Genomic DNA, 14,982 nt, shown 5'->3' on the forward strand with positions numbered 1-14,982 from the left:
GGCTCCCTTCCTCGACCGCGATGACCTGGCTACAGTGATCCATGCGACGGTCACCTCAAGGTTAGACTACTGTAACGCTCTCTACATGGGGCTGCCTTTGTTGCAGATCTGGAAGCTGCAGCTAGTGCAGAATGCGGCGGCCAGGCTGCTGATGGGTCTCCCCAAGTGGGAGCACATCCGACCTGGGCTGAAGGCGCTGCACTGGCTGCCAATAGCATACCGAATCCACTTCAAAGTGCTGGCACTCACCTTTAAAGCCCTATATGGCCAGGGTCCGACCTACCTGAGGGACCACCTTTCCCCGCATATACACCCAAGAGCACTTCGGTCGGGGACCCAAAACCGTCTGGTGATCCTAGGTCCCCGGGAGGTAAAAACTGCTGCGACCAGGGCCAGATCCTTCTCAGTGGTGGCCCCTACCTGGTCACCAACGGTGGCAATACCATCGGGATGCGGGATTGCCCTGGGAAGCTCAGCCATACATTGTGTGGCATTAACAATGTGGGATTGGCATGAACGATCTACTGGACAGTGGTACCCCAACGGGTCTGACCTGAAGATGCTACCATAACCACTCAAGACTATCTTGTCTTCTGAAAGCACTTTATTATTGTTATTATTGTTATTATTGTTACTATTAGGATTTTACTGTTTTATTGGGTTTTATGCATGGGCTCTTGCCCCTTTTAAGCCGCCCTGAGCCTGCTTGCAGGGAGGGCGGGGTAAAAATGCCTAAAAAAATAAAATAAAAAATAAAAAAGTGTTCCAACCCTTTTATCATTCTAGTTGCCCTTTTCTGCACTTTTTCCAATGCTATAATACAACACAACAAAACAAAATAAAATAAAATAAAAAATAAAAAAGTGTTCCAACCCTTTTATCATTCTAGTTGCCCTTTTCTGCACTTTTTCCAATGCTATAATACAACACAACAAAACACTACAAGAGATATATTAAAATAGAATAACTTTTTTCAGAGACACTGAACTGCAACACTTTGTAAAAGTCTTTCCTGAACACTTCTGTTGTATACATTCTGTGGAAAAGACAGGTGTGTGGGAGGTTTGCCAATCTTGGCAGGCAGGCCATTCCATCAAATGGGTACCCAGAGACAATGCTCAGGTAGATACAGTTATTTCATGTAAAATACAAACCCAAGCATGGCTTAGTGGTTGAGCATCTACTTGGCAGGCAGAAGGTCCCAGGTTCAGTCCCCAGCATCTCCAGTTAAAACAATCAGGTAGCAGGTGATGTGAAAACCTCCCACTGAGAACCTGGACAGTCACTGCCTGTCGTAGGTCCCTGCCACACGGCAGGGAAAAGGAGGGCTGATCTGCGGTGAATGTGAGCCGCACGAAAGTTGGAACGCCGCGGTGGGATCCCACAGATCCCCGGAGCCGCGGCGCGTTGCTCCCCAGCACGATCAGATGCCGGGGAGGAAGAGTCGGATGGGAGGGGGAGATTGCCGAACTCCGCATGCTCGAGCATGCGCAGTACGGCAGGGGGCTGGGATGCACCAGCGCAAAGACACGCCGGCCGATCCCACGGCCCGGCTTGCGGCACTCCAAAGGATACAACCACCTAGGTAGGTGGTTCTTTTTTACTGTGCGTTTTCGCCGGTAGGGACGGATCAGGGACGGCCTCGTATGGACAGGGCCTGAGTAGACAATATGGACCTTGATGGACCAAGGGTCTGATATGGTATAAGGCAGCTTCACTTGTGTTCAGTTTTATTTAGAAGTAAATCCCACCAAGTTCAATGGGGTTCACCCCCCAAAGCTGCACATGTGTAGGACTGCAGCCTTCGCAAAAGCCCAGGCATTTCTTGCATTTTATAATTTCAGAAAGAACACTTACCTAAACCTAAGCAAGGAAGGTTTTCAAATAAAGTCCAGCTGTGATCATCAACATAATGATTCTTCAGTATGAGCAACTGGCACAAATCTCTTGCTGTTAAATCACTTGGTACTTCCAAAGTTCTGCAGGTTTCATCCTCACTATATACCTTAACAACCTGTAAAAAAGGCAAAGAAAATTATCTGACAACATACCCCAGTCAAAAATATTTGTTCCCCCAACAGGCAACATTTATTCAAATTTTGAGTTTTGTGGTGGGGGGAAAAAAAACCTTTTGTGATGGACAGGCTAGGTTCCGTATCCCTCTTTAAGAGCTGATGGAAGGCTGAGAGAGGAAGACTTGGAAAACAGGAGCTGAAAACGAGTTAGGAGTTAGGAGCAGAGAAGTTGGCAGCTTAGGAGCTTTGGGGGGGGGGATTTCTGACTGAGTGGAACTATACAGAAGAGCTTCTTAGAGCAGGCTGAAAACAGTAAATTTGTAACTAAAGGATCCCAGGTGTAGGAATAGGACCTCGGTTCAAAAGTTCAAAGGGAGTGAAGTGTTGTTACTTATACCTTACTTTCCTCAGTGTTTTATTCATATTATAAATAAAAGTTTTCTTTTTTCGATTAACCCTGCGGGCTGTGCGTCTGAGGGAAAGAAGCACACTCACACAATTTAATATCTCGGTCTATATACATATATTACAGGATATGAATGAATGGTGACAGCGTGTGATTAGATCAGTGTTTGAGCCCCAACCCCAATAGCTCTTGTGTGTGTGAGGGCTGATTACTACAGGAGGCTGGGCTACCCTGTCTGTGGATGTCTCTGGGAGTGAGAAGACCGGAGGTGTGAAAGGGTTATGGCTCTCTGTAGATTTTAAACGAGATGAGAAGGGTAGCTTGTGACTTCCTGACCTACATATAATCCATAACCTGAGAGGGAGGTTTAAGAGGGTGGTAGGCACTCTGTGTGAGTGGAAAGGGGTGTCACACCTTTGTCTAGGACATTTATTGCTATACATGGGATCTTCAATATAATTTAGTTCAGATCTAACAAACCTCTAAATATGACACTACAGAGATAAACTCAGCAACCTATAGACCTGGGGTGGTAGCAATATTACTTATTTAGAAAATAGATATGCCTCCCTCCACCCACCCAGACATCTGTGTGAAGTGACACATAAAATAAAAAAATACAGTACAATACACAATACAACAGAAAAAACCCCAATATTTGCCACCTTAAACCATATCCATAAATCCATATCCTCTGCCTAAAAGCAGACCATTAAAATGATTTTTTTAATGGACCTTTTTTAGTTAAAAGTTACTGGGGAAAGAAGATTTTGTCCAGCACCTGATGTAAAGTAAGGTAGGCACCAGATGGGGCTCAAAAGAGAGGGTATCCCACAGGTGATACATTACCACTGAAAAATCCCCATCTCTGGTTGCCCCTGGCCTCACCTTTAAGGTTCAGAGCACAGAGAGTCAGGTTTGGAAAGAGGATCTTAACAGGCATGCTGGACAGATGGGGAGAAGATGGTAATTCAAATATGCCTGTCCCAAACACCTGAATTGTGACCAGAAATAGCAGGTCAGCCACTGCAAATCTTTCAACATAGGGGTGATATGATCCAAATATCCAACCCCAGAAAACATCCTTGGCCCTTGTATTTTGGACCAGCTAATCATTTTCAAATATACAATAGAGAAATTATGCAAAACACCTCAAATCAACATGAAAACAAAAGGGTGGAAAAGGTGACCTAAACAGACAATTGTATGTTAAAAAGCATGTACTTGGACACCGCTGAGCTAGGAACCCATCTTCCCAAGTTATACCAGCATGCGGCAGATGGGCAACTAGATGAGAGGCAGTCACCAGGCATAGGTACAATTGGGGTCAGGGTCATGTTCCTTAGACACAAGTTAGTTCATTTGCATCAGTTTCCAAGACACTGATAATCCCTGGTAGGGGAAAAAGACAGGCAACCCCCCCCCCCCACACACACACACACTGGGAAGTAGATTTCTATCTGGAAAGCAGTAAACGAAAAGAAGCTCTAGCACATGGGGGAAAGTATTGTGAAAAGCAAGCTCTGCCCCCTCTCATGATGTCCCAGATTGTAAGCCATGTACTTCAAACCAATGAACTTAATGGGAGCAACTGGAATTGCATACTAAGCTCTGGGAGAAGGATGTCAAACATATGGCCCACAGGCTGGAACCAGCCCATACAGGGCACAAAACTGGCCTGTAAGCAACTGGCTCTCTCCTGCTTCCTTATCTGGTGCTGCTACATCACAGCTTGCTTAAACCAGCTACCTCTATCGCATGGGATAGATAGAATGGCAATCCTCTCTTTCCTGCATTGGCTGAGGCTCCTCCCTTGGGAAGGAAGGGAGGGGAAAAGAGTGAGAACTTGCTTTGACAGGCTCCCTCAATCGCACAGGATACAAAGACAATCTTCTCTTCCCTGTTGAGGTTGGTTGAGGCTCTGCCTCCTCCTCCCCTTGCTACCGTGGGTGCGTGTGTGAAACAGAGTTGAGTCCAGTGGCATCTTTAAGACCAACAAAGTTTTATTCAAGGTATGTGTTTTCCTGTGCCTTGCTACAGTGTAGGTTTGCCATTTCCTCCAGGGGGGTGGGGGTTTGCCCACTTTAGGGGCCCCCAATCCACCGGTCTGGATCTGGCCTGCAGGGGGAACCTCACCCCCAAAGTGCTGGGATGGTCGCAACACGCCCGGTGCGATGATGTCACCCAGAAGTGACATCATTGCGCTAGGCATGTCACCAGGGGATGCTCTAGCATTTGGCCCAAATCTCTACGGTATACAGAATTTTTAGGCCAAGTGCTACAGCATCGTTGTCCCCCGGCAACATGACCGGCATGATGTCACCTCTGGGTGACGTCATCACACCGAGCGTGTTGTTATGATCCCAGTACTTTGGGGGTGAGGTTTTCCCCACCGCCCAGATGTCATCACAGCGCATGCACTAAGTGCACATGCCAGAAGATCCCAAACAGGACGCTTGGTCCCCCCGCCAGCAGAAGGTAGGGACCTGGCAACCCTACTACAGTGTGTGTGTGTTTTGTTGGGCTTGTTATGCTGTGGCTCTCCTGGGCACAACTGGGTCTGCCTCCCCTTCCCCTTTCTACTTGCTCTGTGTGTATGTGTGTGTGTGTTTTGTTGGGCTTATTATGCCATGGCTGTCCTGGGTGCAACTAGGTTTGCCTCCCCTCCCCTCCTCTTTTTCACTGTTTTCATGCCCTCATGAGACAGTCTTTCTCAGTAGGAAAGCAATGTGAACTATTTAGATGAGGAGTAACAACAAGCCAGTAAGGTGGATTAGGCCAAGACTGTGTGTCCAGACCAAGTTCACCCAACACATCTCCTTTGTAGACTGGGGATTTTGAACCTAGGCTTCCCAGATAGTAGGCTGATCCTGACCACTATACATTGCTGTTTTTCTATTCTTGCATTGCCTCATAGGAGTTGTAGTTATTTTCTGAAGAAGACTACAGTTCTGTAGACAAATGCCTTCACATGTTCTTGACCAGCACGCAAAGCAACTTATGTACAAAAGCTCACAATGTCCAGCCATTTCATGCTTTCCCCTGGGTCCAGGCTCAGAGCACTGACCATGAGATTTCTGTAATGAATGTCAATAAATCAAAAGTAGATTTGCAGCTTACAGATACACACCTGAACAGCATACTCAAGATTGCTACAGCACAGACATTGTCTCCAGATTTTTATGCAATAAAAAGAGGTGTCAGTTATCAAAGACTGTTAAATAAAAAAAATATTGCAAGAGTGCTAATGTCTTAAGCAAGTTTGTAATTTAAGAAAAAATATATTTAATTGTGTTTTTCTGTGTCTTATCTCTGCTGCCTGGCATCACATTTTATGACACACATGGCCAGCCCGACAAGGCCCCAAGTATGTAAAATCTGGCTCTCATAACAAATGAGTTCAACACCCCTGCTCTAGGGCATGCTGAAGGGGTTAGATGCTGGATACTGCCTTTTATGAAATAAGCAGGGTTTTTGGCACGCTAGGTAAGCAACTTTGCTACTCTCCAGCACTGCGAGAAAGCCACTGTCTGCCTTCCTCTGCCTGCACCGGGGCCAGGGCTGTGGCTTGCTATCCTCCACACTCCCAACAGTTTGGTGTAGTGGTTAAGTGCGCGGACTCTAATCTGGGAGAACCAGGTTTGATTCCCCACTCCTCGACTTGCACCTGCTGATGTGACCTTGGGTCAGTCACAAGCTCTGGCACAGCTGTCCTTGAAAAAGGGCAGTTTCTGTCAAGAGCTCTCTCAGCCCCACCCACCTCACAGGGTGTCTGTTGTGGGGAGGGGAAGGGAAAGGAGTTTGTAAGCCGCTCTGAGACTCCGAGTGAAGGGCGGGGTATAAATCCAATTTCTTCTTCTTCTTCTCTTCTTAAGAGGGAAAACAGCCCTGTAAAAGGGTCCCAACCTCCTGGGCTGCCCCCTGCCATCACACACACCCACACCAATAGAGAAGGAATGGAAGTAGGAAGAGGGACTGCCCCCCCTCACCCCCTGATAGAAGGAGGGAAAAAGCAGGTTCATTGTGGGCCACCCACTGGGGCCAGGGGTGCTGCTTTACTGCAGCAGATCCCAACATGGCAGGTGGGGTAACAACAGGGCTGGTTTGTGGGGCCCTCCACCTCTGGTGCCTTAGGTAATCACAGATGTGCGCCTAATGGACGAGCCAGCCTTGAACAAGACAGTTACATCCCATGCAGATCACACTGTATACAATATCTGCTTCAGCAGATTGACATTGCACCATGCTATACAACACTGAGTGAAACAGTACTTCTAAAGAAAGTTAATGGCCAGTAAACTCACAAGCACCATGCTCAAACATTGAATTTACTCTGCTTCCAGCAACCGTTTTCTCAAAAGATCAAGTATTTTGTATTCTCAGATTACTGATTTGTTTACAGTATTTCAAAGGTATTTGGGACTGACTGTATGTAGCTGTTGTTGGCATATGCTTAAAGTTTAGTGATGTAAGTTCTGAGCAGGGATTGTAAGAATTACAGTTTTCTTGGCCTTATGATTCTAATAAGGAAGCACAAACACAATCCTATCAACCTTGACAGAAAGTCATACTGAAGAAGAGTACCTCTCAGGAAAGATAAATGGGGTGGGGGGGTTGCTGTCATTGAGATATGCCCTGGCGTAAGTTCCTCCCTCTCCCTTTTTGGAAAGGCAAGGTCGGTGGCTGGGAGAGAAAGAAAGCAGCCGATGGGTTCCTATATAACTGGGTGTGCACTCACACATGTTTCAGGCACCTGACATTTCTATGGGGGTTCTCACAAAAATGAAAGTGGCTTTGCGTTGAACCCATCAGCATATTTTAGCTTATTCTGAGCATATAACACACACATTCTGTATTTGTAGAGAAGATTCAAGAGTAGACCAGAATCAGCAGTTATTGACAGCAGTTCAAGCATTTGGTTGTGAAATTTAATTTTCTTTCATTAATCTGACGCAGAATCTGAAACAGTAATTTAGATGTAGTTCAACATTTCCATAAAAGCCAATTTCATAGAAGTGTTTCCCCAGTCACTACATATCTGTAAGCAATTCCTTCTGCATACTGTCTATGCTCCATCATTCATTCACATTCATCACCCCAAAAAGTCCAGTGTCTTCTAAGCAAAGATTTATGGCTAGTGGTGGTGGGGTGGGGGTGGGGTGGACACATACTAAACAGTTAGGCAAGCCTCCCGATCAGCTTCAAGGCAGTTAAAAGTCCTGACCTACTGGAATCCTAATTTATTTCAGAGACTAAGCCTATGAAATGGTCTGGCACTCTTCTTAACAGGGAGAAATCTGCTCCCTCTTCCAACCCAGAGATTTCTGCCAAGAAAAGAGGATTACGAGCACTGGATGTGACTAGTTCTGCCAATTTCCTTGGTTACTATATGAAGTGTATTAAAGTATTTAGAAGAAATGGAGGATGGTGGGGGGGACAGGAGGGAGAGATCAAGAATCGAAGAGGTATCCCTTCCACTAAACCTCAGCAAGCTGTGGAAAATGACACATATGGAATGTTACAATGCTTGCTGTTTGAGGGCGTGCAAAAAAATGTCACCGATTGTGCTCTTCCACGCAAGTGTTCCCAACCAAAAGAGTTGTTAGCTCAACTTCCCATAACAAAACACCATGTATAGCTCTGTGAAGGTCACGGACAGTGTTGCCTTGACAATGCGGGGAACAAGAAATAAAATAAAAACGCATGTTGTTTTGTCTCTGGATAAAAATAAGATAAAAATGCACGTACTTCAAAAGGACAGGGCAGAAGGCAATTTGCAGTCAGATTCTACACAATGTAACGGTCAGTCATTAGCACGTCAGTACAATTACTTACCGCAAAACAAAATTTCAATCAATAATAGGGTGAAGTACTGTATATCCGTCAGACTTTTATACAGAACACAATTTTAATTTTACTTTTTTTGTCCAGTGCCAGCCTAACATTAAAAGATTACCTGTGAGACATGTAAACCACACAGGATAGCCTGAAATTCCTATGGAGAACCATATGAGCCCCCAGGCAAAGATTCTGTCTGCCCCTGACCCAATCCAAACACCATTTGACCCGTGCCTTTCTTCCCAATCAGGACCCAAAGCCATTTACAACATTCTCCCTTGTCCATTTTATCCTCACAACAACCCTGTGAGGTAGGTTAGGCTGAGAAAGAGTGACTCTCCCAAGGTTATTCAGAAAGCTTCCATGGCAGAGAAGGGATTCAAATTAGGTCTCCCAAATCCTAACCATAGGGTTTGTCCAGATCCAAAGTGACCTGGTCCCCTAGAATTTGTACCCCATGTCATCTTCTCTCTGCAGCCCTGCAGCTTTACAATCGAGCATCAATTGGTGGCTTAATCTACTCCTTTTTTCAGGCTGTGTCCAGCACGTTCAGTGTAATGAAACCAACTGTGGGTGCAACACAGAGTTTTTTGGCAACTCAAAAGTGCCTACAGAAAGCTGCTGTTAGAACTACCTACCCTATACCTACACATACTTTATATATCATACAAGAAGTGTGTTGTATGTAAATTCATGGTTCATATTCCTATAAATATGGCTCATGTTCCTATAAATGCATCTTGGTGAGGCAGCCATACACTCATTCCATATTTGTGGCTGTTATCTTCTGACAAGCTGTTTCACTGGGGATGATTCTACAGATGACCCAACTATATTGCAGAAACCTCTCTGGCTGCCATTGCAGTTTATCTTCTGCACTGCTGCCCTACATAAAATGAACCTACCCTGTCATGTTAGAGACACGTTACACTTCTTATCAAGATGCATCCACTGCATGCAAATAACCGCAGGCTCAAAAACACAAGCATGTCCAGATGGACATTTATCAGTACACATCTTTTTTAAAAGCACAGATCCAGAGATAACTGGGAAAAGATTTGAAGAAGTCTGACCTCATCACTGTAGCTCATGTCCTGCATTTACTCTGGTTGGGGGAGATTTCCTATTGAAATTCTTTGGAAAAGGAAAAATTAATAATTACAGAAACTTTTACTGGGGGGGGGGGCACACATCCAAGAGACCTTTTGTTCAGATCCAGCACAGCTCTCTGTTCTTGCCTGTGCACAAGAGAAAACTGGTACATGAAGTACCAAATGAGTAGCAGTCATTTAATAACATACCCATTACAGTAGTTTTCAGATACATTCATTCTTGTCGCTGCTCTGCCCATTCTTCAAACAGCAGTTACAGCAGCATGGCTAAGGCACTGACCAGCAAATCATAAAATCCCAGGCTCAAACCCCTGTCTCTGCCGCAAACTCACAAGGGGATAAAGTTGTCAGCTCCTGCACCTTCCTCAGTAGCTGTCCCTTTAACACTGGTTTGATCTGCCGCTATTCACAGGTGATATTTTCCTCAGGGTTGTGAAAACCTCACCTGCTGATTTCTGCAGGAAAAGCTGCTGTTAAAAGCCCAATGTTTTTGGTAGCAGGTTCACAACACAACAAGACAACCTTAAGCAATCTACTGTATTGTTCAAAGACTGCATACACCCTTGGCCTACCTCGCAGGATCATTGTAAAAATTGCCAAGATAACATGTGGGAAGAGATCCGAACCTTCTGAGAGACTTATATATGTACACTTTTAATAACAGAGACAAAAACAGAGCACTGTGAACTTTTTACAAAGACAACTGATAGCACAGGAAGTTTCAAGTTACAAGTTAACATTTCCTGTTTTGAAGCCATCAATACTTTCCCTTTACACACGATATATCTGCATATATCATACAAGCAACAAACTCAGAGTGTGGAGAGGGATTGTACCTGCTAATTCCCCCCATGCTACACAAACTGGCCTCACACCAGCACAGAATCTAAATGTACACAAGCCATTATGGACATCAGGAACCTTTGAAAGCCAGCATTCCCAGTCCAATGGACAGAGCTACAGGCCCACTGTGTACACACACAGATTTGGGATCACACAAACACATTTGTGGGGCTTGCAAACCCAATTCCATTCCATATGTATTGCCCAGACAATGTCATGCAAAATATAAGGTCCGAGATTCCAGTCTATTTCTGGTGGACGAGTCCAATTAGTTAAAATTTAATAACGTTATTTCATGCGAGGTCTTATTACTAATGAAAACTAAGTGCTACTCTAGAAAGAGCAATATTTCCTTTATCCTCCAGCACTTGTGAACATGTTATTCAGTTCAGATATGACAGAACAACAACTTTTAACATCTGCAGCCCCTTTTTCCCCCCTGAAAGAACATCTACACGAGAGGGAGAAATTCAGCACATACAGCTTCCCCCATCACAGAGCCACCATAATGAGAAAAGCCACACATCTAGGATTTATGCCAGGTTTTGCAGGAAGATGACTCCATCGTGGTTTTGCAAGAAGATGAAAGCACAGAGGTTATACCAGGCTTTAAAAAAGAAGCTGATATCCTACAACGTACAGGCTTGGATTCAGTCTTTTTTTCATGTCTTTTCCCTCCCACTATCTCCAAGAAATGCTGCTACTGGGGGATAGGACCCCCCCACACACACACACACACAGGAGCATCATGAAGAGTGTCTGCAGCAGGAAGGCAGAATCAATGGCAACTGCCAGTTTAGTCTAGATCCAACCTACAGTATATTGCAGCGTGAAGCCATGCTATGTTAGTGTTAACATGAAGTATTTTGCCCACAAAATATGATCTACAGGCATACAGTTTTGATTACAAAATACCATACTCCAGTAACTCTATTGCTTCAGCCACAGGCCTTCACAAGAACCCACCTCACCAGCTTCCAAGGCAGAAAAACCAGATCTAGCTTATGTAAACGCAAATCTGAAAGTCCTCCTCACCAATGTGTCTTTACAACTAAAATAAGCAACCATGAACAATACCACCAGCGCCCAGCCCAACTGATTGTTTTCCTCTAAACTATTTTCCATCTAATTTTAACTCAGCAACCATATGTATGTGCCCTCACTTCATAGATAGAAGATTGCCATAGCCGATCTAAGTGGAAATGCTACATCGGGACTTGTAAACTACTTCATCCACAGCCACCACTTTATAAATGTCTCTGTAACTAAAAATAATGAGAGGGGACACATGTACCCTGTAATTTATGAAGGAGGGACACGCATACAAAACACCAGGAAGGACTGAAGGCCACACTTCTATACATTTCAAAATGATAATCAGCCATTTCCGCAAGTGTGCCCCCTCTACCACAGATACAATCCATATTTTCTATACCATACCTTCAAAACGTAACTGCCTTAAATGAGCACGCTTCCCCACCCCCATCCTCAAACCACCAGCCCATCCACCTACCCGTTTCTGCAGGACAATTGGAGTAATCACAGGCAAGGTTACCCTCCTTCCATACATGTTCATTTCTGTTCCTCACAGCAACCAACTCAAAAACTCTATCTGAGCCACGTGTCAAGGTAATTCCTTTAGAGGATCCGTTTTGGGGTGTGTGTTTTTTTCCTCCAGACAACCACACCTCAGAGGGAGTCAGCGCAGAGAGACGACTGACTAAGCAAAAGAAAGCCAGTGCCGGTTTCTGTGAATCCATTCCTTCAGAAAGCCAATTAAGGATGACTCCAGGACAAAACGAAGCAGGGACGGGCCAATCAGAACCCCTCCTTTGCCCTTGGAAACTCATTCTGAGACTTCTGTTTATTATATTTAAAGAACCAGATTAGACAAGCAGCTCAAATCACCCGAACACTTCTCTTCTCTTTGACGGTGCCTTTATCTAGCAACTGGCGAGCTGTGCGATTAATTTTTTTTTTTTTGCATTAACATCTGCAACATGGATTAGAAGTGAAGGTTTAAACAAAAGACATGAGTCCCCCTAACCCTGCCTTTTGATCAAAGTGGGATATCCCAACAAAGAGAGATTTTCATGCATTGATAAATCAGCGAGAGACGGGACTGGTGGAGCTAATTACCTCCGTGATATCTTAGTGTGGGACTGCTTACTGTTTTTCCAGGTCACAACTACCCCCCCCCCGCATCCTTTCTGCATTTAGGGCCAATCCAGAGCAATGTGTAAAAAGAACATGAAGCTTACGTTGCAGCATTAGATTTGACAATGGGGGCCTAATAGTTTCATTGCCAAAGAAAAATTATATTGCTTGCTAAAAAACAACAACACAGAAGCATATTTTAATGAATATAACTATCTCCCTGAATTGCTGATCGCTCCCTTAGCACAGCACCAGTAATCCGTGCCAAAAACTGCTATCCTATTTTCTTGAGATTGCTGGAACGCAGCCAACAATATGAACAATAGACAAGTGGGGGGAAAGCTGGCTCAGGGTCACATTAGTTAGCAATCTTGAAGTATTAAATCCTAATCAGTTATACAGAAATGGCACTATGTCTAATAACTCACATCTTAATAACAGGAGTGTTAACATGCTGGAGCATGTCTGGCTAATGTTTTATCCCTTTCTTTGTGGTGAGCCACTAATAGAATTAGGCCCTTAAGTTTTCAGGAAGACCAGACAAAAGCATTAATCTACAGCCATACTGGGCTCAGCTGGTCCTTGAATCATAATGCAGTCTGAACTCTCTGCCTTTTCCCTTATTCCACAAATCAAGGGGAATACTGAGATGCTCTCCTAAATGTTTTCTTCTAACAGTGCCAGGCAACAGAAGGTTTCACAAATGTCCCCTGGAGAAACAGAAGGAACACAGGAAATCCCAACTTCCTCAGCTTTGCTCATCACAGTGGACAAAATGGTGGACTGCTGGCATGATCCGGATTCAAGTCCATGAAGCTCACTAGATCACACTGGGCCACTCATTCCCTAACAACCCAACCTGTTCCATGGTAATTGTGAGGGTAAAATGGAAGGGGGAGCCAAACTTACAACTCTGAGCTTCTTCACCCTGAAAAACATACTGGGATGAATTAGCTATCCTTGTTTACTTGGGGGGGGGAGAGAATTCTGAGAAAAGTAGCTTTAGAACATTTTCTTCTTAGGACACGGTGATCTGTACAACAGTAAACAGTGACCCTGAAGTACAGCCACTTACAGTTTCTTTTCTTTTTAATAGAACCTACATAAAAAATAAACCCCTGATAATCTATACATTTTTACTCCATGGAGCATTGAAAATACCCAACTGGGGCTTTTTTTATACCCCATAAGTTTATTAAGAAAACAGTTATCCAGGGAACTGTTTTTAAGTACTCTAACAGCACCCTATCCCTTCATTACAACCCCAAACAAAACAAGCTTTGTGGAACATTTTTACCCCATGGTAAACGGGGAATTGGTTTGGGATGGAAATGTACCCCAAATGTAATATTTTATTTTTTAAGAGGATGGGTTGAAGGCTAAAGGAAGGTCAGGATTAAAACAAAACAAATATTCCCCCCCCCAACGTTCTTATAGTATCTAGTCAACTGCTTTATCCCTAAGCAGATAAAACATTTATGAATGTTCCATGACATCACCATAAATCCAGCAATGAGCAGGGGTGGCTCACGTCAACAAACTGAAACGAAATAGCTAACTCTAATCTCTGTGTATCTATACCACAGCAATTCAATCACTGTTTAGGGTAATTTCATCGGCAAGGCAACTGTAATATTCAACATGCTTAGGTTCCTGGTGACATCAGCCGAAGTAGTATTGTCCAATAAATTTGTACTGTTTTATGACCACCACAACATCGCTACTGGAAGGAGGTTCCAATGAGTCTCTCTCACAAAAGTTTCCCTGTTAATTTCAGGAGATCGGCCTTCCTTTCTGCATGCATATTTATTTGCACTTTGTTGAAATTAATACAAAAACAGTCTGTATGCAACAGATTCTGGACCAAAGCAACCATGCAAAAACATGAAATGTTTTCAAAAGAACAGGGGGGGGGTTATTGTGCCATTTCAAACCCCATTGACCTGGATTGTGAAAGATGGGAGGAGGGACACAGAAATTGCTGGTAAGTCCAGCAAAAGTCATAAAGAGATCTAAATTGGGGTCAAGTATTTGATCTTTGTCCAAATCACAGGGATTTTTAATAAAGCCAGTTCTAACGTAGCAAAAACTCAGCCTGTTGCCAAAATAAAGAGGGGCTCAGTTCTAACCTCGGCATTTATTACTACGGTCAAAGCGGCCAGCAGCCAATCTATGGGATCAATGTAATCATTGCAAATATAGACAAGGTACTCATTTACTATACTGTATTGACTTATCTTGAGGTTTAGGAAGAGAATCAGCAACCACTTTGTTCTGCAAATTGCCAGAACTCAACTTATACTCTGTAGCAGCCCCTGATGTGAGAATTCTCTTCCCCTGCAATAAAGATGCAAGATGTACTGACTGGGATCCTACAAGACAAGTGGAGTCACACTTGAGGAAGGCACTTTCCCCACTTCCCGCTGCACTCGGTTCTCCCTCTCCCTGCCCCCTACAAAACGGTGCTCCTGCAAGTCACTGATCCCCCAAGAACAGAGTATGTGTGAAGGAAGCAAAGTGGGAATCTGTAGGGAACCTGCAAACAGAAATGCTGTTCTGTCAGGGAAACTTCTGTTGCCCTGACAGAGTGGCCCCTTAGGATTTAAGCCAT

The 14,982-nt window shown here is 44.2% G+C and overlaps 1 protein-coding gene across 1 annotated transcript in view; it reads right to left on the reverse strand.

Annotated features, from left to right (window-relative positions):
• GRB14 (growth factor receptor bound protein 14) overlaps positions 1-11,790 on the reverse strand; it is a 49,890-nt gene extending 38,100 nt beyond the window's left edge. The window contains exons 1-2 of the mRNA XM_015428232.1: positions 11,728-11,790; positions 1,858-2,014 (exon numbers count right to left, since the gene is read on the reverse strand). Coding sequence (XP_015283718.1) covers positions 1,858-2,014; positions 11,728-11,790 — 220 coding nt within the window. The remainder of the gene's footprint in view (positions 1-1,857; positions 2,015-11,727) is intronic.
• Between the last annotated feature and the right edge of the window lie 3,192 nt (positions 11,791-14,982).

Source organism: Gekko japonicus, unplaced genomic scaffold (assembly GCF_001447785.1).
Source record: "Gekko japonicus isolate JY-2015 unplaced genomic scaffold, Gekko_japonicus_V1.1 scaffold1975, whole genome shotgun sequence".
NCBI classification, from domain to species: domain Eukaryota; kingdom Metazoa; phylum Chordata; class Lepidosauria; order Squamata; family Gekkonidae; genus Gekko; species Gekko japonicus.